This window comes from Centropristis striata, chromosome 23, assembly GCF_030273125.1.
Source record: "Centropristis striata isolate RG_2023a ecotype Rhode Island chromosome 23, C.striata_1.0, whole genome shotgun sequence".
Classification (NCBI taxonomy): Eukaryota; Metazoa; Chordata; class Actinopteri; order Perciformes; family Serranidae; genus Centropristis; species Centropristis striata.
The window spans coordinates 17,016,403-17,023,434 of record NC_081539.1 but is presented as its reverse complement, the minus strand read 5'-3'; the positions used below and the strand labels follow the sequence as shown (position 1 = coordinate 17,023,434).

The window sequence follows — 7,032 nt, the reverse complement described above, 5'->3', positions numbered from 1 at the left end:
AAGAAGAAAGATCATTGTTTCTTCAATTCAGCAGAAAAAAAAACAAATATGGAGATACATGGCTATTACAGGACAAGAAGGGTATAAAAAAAGAAATTGGAAGTAAAAAAGTACAATATTTGCCTGAAAGATGTAGTGGAGTAGAAGTATAAAACTGTAAACTGTCATAGCATGAAATCAAAATACTCAATTAAAATCAAGTACCTTAACTTTGTACTTAAAATTAACTTACTTTCATCCCACCACTGCAGGAAATAAAATCCCTGTATTTAAAATTATACAAAAGTTTTGCTATATATGCTAACTATGAACAGCAGAGGGCGTAGTTTTACCGTCTCCTGGAGGTCAGTGGGCGTTGGTAAGATACAGGAAGTGCACCTTAACACATAGTAAGAACAAACCATTTCCTTAAGTGGAAACCAAGCCTTATTGTTATTCTACAAGAAACATAAAGAAACATAAACTTCCCGTTTCTTTCCCCCATGCCAAAGATGAGTCTGCGCGCTGGAGAAGCATCTTAAATTTTCATCACTAATCTGACAGAGAAAACATTAACCACAGCCAGGGGGGCCTGTTCTGTGTGTCCATCAGTGCATTGACCCTTGTTGTCCAAAGGTCACTGAACACTGATCACTGATCACTGTCTGTGTGAGTCCCCACATGAGAATGGACATCGCCACAGTAAATGCTCTCCCTTACGAGGATTTTGTGAATATTTTTGGCAATGTGGTGGAGAAATGTCCCATTGTAACAGCTGCTGTGTGGTCGGCACGTCCCTTTTTAAACTTTGCTGCTCTGGAAGGTGCAATCAGGGACTTCATTGATGCTCTCCCAGAATCAGGTAAGCAGTGGTGGAAGTATTAAGATCCTTCACTTAGCCTAAGTAAAAGTACTAATATCACACTGCAGAATTATTCCACTACAAGTAAAAGTCCTGCATTCAAAACTTACTTCAGGTAAAGTACAACAGTATCAGCATCAAAATTTACTTAAAGTATCAAAAGTAAAACTGCTCATTATGCAGAATGACACTCAGATTGTTTTATATATTCAAAAAATATATTATTGTATTATCATTTTTGATGCATTTATGTAACCAGCATTTCGTCAAGGTAGGGCTCATTTTAACTACTTAATATACTGTTATGTTGTTTAATTAATAAACATGTGTAATGATTTTAAATGTATCACGTTTTTCATGTTAAATCTTGACCTTAAAAAAGTAACTAAAGCTGGCAGCTTAATGTAGTGGAGTAAAAAGTACAAAATTGGCCTCTAAAATGTAGTGAAGTAGAAGTATAAAGTTTTTAAAAAATGGAAATACTGAAATACCTCAAAATTGTAGGCCTACTTAAGTCCAGGTCTTGAGTAATTGTACTGAGCTACATTCCATCACTGGTAAGTGGTGAGACAGATAGGACACATTTGAGTATGTAAAATGTTGTTTACTTTTTTGTTATATTTTGTATTTGGCTGCATAAGGGCGTTGTTTGGAGTCTAGAATATGATTTAATATGATTTAATAAGACATAATATTGTGTCCAGGTAAAGAGGGGATCCTCAGGTGTCACCCGGACCTCGCAGGTAGAGACCTCCAGAGCGGTACCTTGACCCAGGAGTCGCGCGAAGAGCAGGCCGGAGCCGGGATGGACGCGCTGAGCTCCGCGGAAGCCTCGAGCATGACCCGGCTCAACGCGGACTACAAGGCGCGCTTCGGGTTCCCGTTCGTCGTCTGCGCCCGGATGAGCGACAAGGCGAACATTTTACGGCAGCTGGCGGAGCGCTGCAAGAACGAGCGCGCGGTGGAGAGGGCGCGCGGCATAGAGGAGGTGAAGAAGATATGTCACCTGCGTCTCCTAGGCCTCGTGCTCACTGACGCTCCTAACAAGTTATGAACCTGAAGTTTACATTGTGCCAGTTTAATCACCCGGATGTTTAAGAAAGTGCCATTGTTCTCAGGCTGTGTGACATCTGATTTATTCCAAAATTATTAAGTGTGTTATTAATGCATCGTCCTGTACAATTATTTATTCAAACAATAAAATTTGTGTTGATTCTAATGTAACAATTTACATGATATAGGCTTATATACAGTCAAATACAGTCTTTTTACGCATATATACATTCATAAACTTGTTGTCTGAGGTGAGGAACAATGCGCTGCAGTTTGCAAACTGTTTGTGCAACTAAATCCATGTTGCAGCCTCTAAAAGGAGAAGAAATGTGTGGTCCTTGCATTATTTGGTTGTCTCAGCATGCCATCTGGTGCACAAAAAACTCAAAGCATGCAAAATGACGTGGGATTGGAGAAATGTCCCCTCAGTCAATAGACATTGTATCCATAAAGGAGGCCTGAGAAAGTCCAAGGGGTCCCTGAAAGTGAGCACTTTATTTAAATGTCATATGGGAGACCTAATTATGTATCCTAAAAACATAACTCCTTTCATATGGGGCTGCCTAATAATGTGGTTTTTAAGTCTATTTGGCTTTTAAAAAAAACACGAGTTTAAGTCCTTGTCTTGAGCTTCTGCGGGTCTAAGCGGGCTCTCTGGCCCCAGGTGCGGACAGGGAGTGACCGTGCAGCGGGGACACGGGGGGCGAGGTGGTGGTGGTGAGAGGTCCGTTCGTGGAGGTGACCCCTCCCGCGGCCTCCCCCTCCCCAGAGGTGATGGAGGAGTCCTGGTCCGGTTCGCCCCCCCTCGCCCTCCTCCGGTCCTCCTCCTTCTTCCACTTCATGCGCCGGTTCTGAAACCAGATCTTGATGTGTCGCTCGGTGAGGCTCAGGGTCAGCGCCAGCTCCACGCGCCGCGGCCTCGAGATGTAGCGGTTAAACAGGAACTCCTTCTCGAGCTCCAGCAGCTGGGCGCGCGTGTAGGCTGTCCTGGTGCGTTTGTTTTCCTCTGACTCTGCCATCACGTAGGGTCCTGCAGACAAAACGAGTCAGTGTCCTCTTATCAAAGGCATTTCAAGGTTTATTATTATTATTTATTATATTAGCCTATATCTTGTTTGGACTACATCTCAACCGATGCCATTGTAAGTTCATTGTGTTAATCATCACAAAGAGCCATTTTCATTAGTATTTATTTCTGTTACTGTAAATGAGGTGCACCTGTATGGGGATTATTAATGCACGGGTTATATTTTGACCTCTCCAGCAGGCAGCTGCAGAAACCACAGAGCATATTTGTCTTGTGATAGCCAGTAAAATAAACATTTATTCACTTGTAATGTTACCAGGAATTCGCAATTAGCCTACTTGAGATTAACCCAAAAATAACACTAAACTCTTAGTTGAAATTTGGAAGCAACAGGTGCACATGTTTTTGTTTTGAATACCACGACATTTCGTTTGGTTTTTCAGAATAAAATGTGGTAAATGATTCTGGATATTAACTTTTTGTTATGGTTTGGTTGTGTGCTAATTCTGATTTCCACGTCCTGGGGGTAAAATGAATAATAATAATAATAATAATAATAATAATAATAATAATAATAATAATAATAATAATAATAATTAATAATAGTAAAATGAATGTGGTGACCCACATCTGAAATGTATACCAGTTATCAGATGTTTCAAATATTGATAGATTACTTTGTGGTATAAGATTATTTTGATGTGGTTTAGTTACTGAGACTGAGTTACTGTTTTTTTCGCTCTGGCTGAACTCCGACACGTACGGTGAGGGTGAAACAAGTATCCTAACTTTTTACAGGATATAAAGCCATAATAGAACTCTATAATTATAATTTACATTATAATATCAACCTATTATAATATCATATAATAGGACCCTGAGTCCTCAACTTGATGAGGATCATCGTTTACTGAACTGATTCAGATCAGAAATTATGTTCATCGTAGCGATGGCCTCAAATTGTCACCAATCCAAATTAAAAAAGCCATTTAAAAGTATATAAATATAATATTTAAGTGCATTAGTCTGAAGTTTGCAGTTAGTGGTTTAGTCATGCATCAGTTGCTTTAAAATAGGGCACTTTATTAGCCTATAGTTATCATTATTATTAATATTATAAGCCTTCAAAACCTACATCTCTAAAATAATCACTTAACCCTACTGTATAAAGTACTATACTGTAGAAGGACAGAAAAGTGAATATGTGACAATGAAAAAATATATTTTCCTTTAGAAATGCCTTTTTTGTATTATTATAATTATGACTATGCACGATATGAGACGTATTTTTTCGCTTTGTTAGTTACAGAATTAAATTCAACCATTTTTTGTGAATGCAAGCCATTGATGGTAGTACTATCCATTTCAAGTATTTATTTATTTAATTATTTATTAAGGCACGAATAACAGCTTTGACCCTTACTGGGACCCACTCCATTGTCGTATGCACGTCAGCCTCTTTAAATAAAGCCCTGTTGGTGTCATCTTGTCCGTTTCAAAACTGAAAATTACTGGAATGATACTATTTTCAAATTTGACCACTTAAAGCAATTGACATATATTCAGTAATGTATATATAATTATAACAACTGTGCGTAAAATAAACCAAGGCCTCAGTGTCACGAGAGAGGACTATTTCATACAAGACTATATGTCTTATATGAAAGCAGAAAAGTGAAATAAAAGTTTGTTTAATGGCCTCAAACTGGGCTCTGGTGTGGAAAAAAACATATATAGATATATGTTAAAGTTGAAGAAAGTTTGTGGTCAAGTACGTTCATTTTTTATCTCTGGAGAAAACACGCTCAACAAAATATTAGCAAACTTTAATTAAATAGGCCTATAATTAAAGTTAATTCTATCTAATTAATATGCTTTACTGGGAAAGAGAAAATAAATCAATTAAAGGATTCAGTAATTCAATTTAAACTGTAAGATTTGGTCAAAGTCTAACAATTCACTGAGAATATAAAAACGACTTATTCATAACCAGGCCCAATCAAACCCCACTGTGGTAGATGTGGTGTTTTAACAGCCTATTATCCTCTATAGTATACATACAGCCTATTGATGGTTTAAGATATGGCGATTTGTGAGAATGTTTTGTAAAGACAAAACCCACATTTTTGTGACGATAAGACCTGATAAAAGCCACACTGACCTTCCGGACCTTTTACAAATTGACTGACAAGGTAAACTGAAACACCCAGGATCATATTGTTGGGAGCATGATGTCATTATAGGCCTCAGAAAGAAACACTTCTTAGTGCTATGACTACGGAGCAATGTTGTAAACAAAACTGTAATTGTATTGATTATTAAAAGCAAATCAGCTTCAGGAAACAGCTTCACTTCTCCATTCAGTTTGTCCATTTCAGGTTGTTGTGATCTTAAACAAATGACAGTAACTGGTGTGTTGGAAGATTTACCTGCCCACTGTCCTTTCCAGGTGTGTGAGTGAGATTTGGTGGTTTTCATCCAGGGGAAAGGGAGGTGGTATCTGCTCTGCTCCCCTGTGTCTCCATAGCCTGCAGCCGGCGGGAGAGGCTGCTGCTGGAGCCCCTGAGGATGGTGCAGCTGAGGCACACCTGGATCCTCCCGCATGGGTAGACTGTAAGAGGGGGCAATGTCAGGCAGGCTGGCCTGCTCCAGGGCTCCCATGGCCGGCGGCGTGTACACGGAGTGGACCTGCCTGCTCATGTAGAGGCAGGGCGGCGGGCTGTGGCTGTAGTCCTCCCCCTGCGCCCTCTGGTACGCACAGGAGTCTTTAAAAACCTGAGAGGGGTAAAAATGATCTTCCCGATTCATGGCTCCCGAAGACCCGCACATGTACCGTACCTGAGTCCTGCCCCGGCGTGGACCTTCTGCTCTACCTGTCTCTGGCGCAACTGCGAGGCCCTCACGGCTGCACACAGGTGTGTCACTCTGCCACCATGTGACTCCGCTGCGCCGAAGCTATTGGTTTCACTGTTTGCAGACCTGTACAAGTCAGTTTCCAGGATATTCTACAGCTTGTGGGATTTTTCAGTAAATTGAACCCAACGCGTAAATCAATGGCACTCTGTAAATACCGCAGCGTTTACCTGGCACCTGTGTTTGCCCCCAGACAGGGAACAGGTCAATCTGCTGCCTCCAGAAACGCGTTAAAGAGGTCTTTAAGGGTCTAGAGCGCACTACGGAAACATGTTTCTCTTGCAGAACAGGCAGAATTGTCGCCAAACAATGTGGCATCGACAATTTATATGGTTATATCTCTTGTCTGCACTCTGCGGCTGATAAATCGATATGTATGGGCGCAAACATTGGCTGACCTGCCAGATAAGAGACCTGGATGGATGGAGAGACAGTTGTCCTGGAAACTCTTGGTGAAAAGCTCAAACACCACACTCTGTTTCCACAAGCTTTTTGTTCATATGTCTACACCTTTCTGACTTTTAAAATGTACCCATTACACTTCTGTAAATGCATCATTTAACACCATTTAGCGCGCGTGGGCCCATGCACGCTCCCTGCACCAAAGGGCCCTCGGCAATAACAAACACAGAGCCGCTGCTGCACTCTCGCTATGTTTGCTGGCCATTAGCCTTTAGCAGGTGTGTGTTCGCCCCATTAAACAGCAGCTCTCGTGGTAAACTAATTAAGGTTAGAGTGAGCAAGAGGACTCAATTAACAGGCGTGCGCGTGCTGCGTGTCTCCACAACACGCGCGCGTTTATGCAACACTTTTGTGCCTGTGCCACATGATCGCAGTGATTTACCTATTTTTCATGTAAATCGTACAGCACGAAGGGGCTTTTACCTTGATAGTGTGTATCATAGACTATTTACACTGAGTTCTTCAAAAGCAATTATGGCACTTTCCACGGTATCTTAATGGGGCACTCAGCGATGCAATAAAGTTCAAGTAAACCAATTCTATACAAATCACCCCCTGCACTATGGCTTAATGGTGTTTATATTTGATCTTTGTTTCAAAGAGGAAGGAAACAGTTAACCCAAGCTATTCTCCACTACAGTGGAGATAGACAACGTGATTTATGAAGCATGAGGGGCGTTAAACGCGTTTTAGCTCAACTTTCCAGACACACAATGTGATATAATGGCTTAAGCGA

At 40.8% G+C, this 7,032-nt stretch overlaps 2 protein-coding genes across 2 annotated transcripts; one reads left to right on the top strand and one right to left on the bottom strand.

The window, feature by feature from the left end:
* Window positions 1-626: 626 nt before the first annotated feature.
* urad (ureidoimidazoline (2-oxo-4-hydroxy-4-carboxy-5-) decarboxylase) lies at window positions 627-2,046 on the top strand. Its single transcript, XM_059327348.1, has 2 exons — window positions 627-841; window positions 1,546-2,046. The coding sequence occupies exons 1-2, from the start codon at window positions 661-663 to the stop codon at window positions 1,893-1,895; spliced, it is 531 nt and encodes a 176-aa protein (XP_059183331.1). The 5' UTR covers window positions 627-660; the 3' UTR covers window positions 1,896-2,046.
* A 63-nt stretch (window positions 2,047-2,109) lies between these two features.
* pdx1 (pancreatic and duodenal homeobox 1) lies at window positions 2,110-5,907 on the bottom strand. The gene is made up of 2 exons (XM_059327349.1): window positions 5,351-5,907; window positions 2,110-2,924 (listed from the first exon to the last, which is right to left on the bottom strand). Exons 1-2 carry the CDS (start codon window positions 5,748-5,750, stop codon window positions 2,536-2,538), a joined length of 789 nt encoding a protein of 262 aa, XP_059183332.1. The 5' UTR covers window positions 5,751-5,907; the 3' UTR covers window positions 2,110-2,535.
* Window positions 5,908-7,032: the final 1,125 nt, after the last annotated feature.

Bases quoted from the DNA above. Each gene is read 5' to 3' on its own strand.
- urad (XM_059327348.1), top strand. From the start codon at position 661: ATGAGAATGGACATCGCCACAGTAAATGCTCTCCCTTACGAGGATTTT. The intron at 842-1,545 runs GTAAGCAGTGGT...TATTGTGTCCAG, and splicing joins TGATGCTCTCCCAGAATCAG to GTAAAGAGGGGATCCTCAGG.
- pdx1 (XM_059327349.1), bottom strand. From the start codon at position 5,750: ATGTGCGGGTCTTCGGGAGCCATGAATCGGGAAGATCATTTTTACCCC. The intron at 2,925-5,350 runs GTAAATCTTCCA...TTTTGTCTGCAG, and splicing joins CTGGAAAGGACAGTGGGCAG to GACCCTACGTGATGGCAGAG.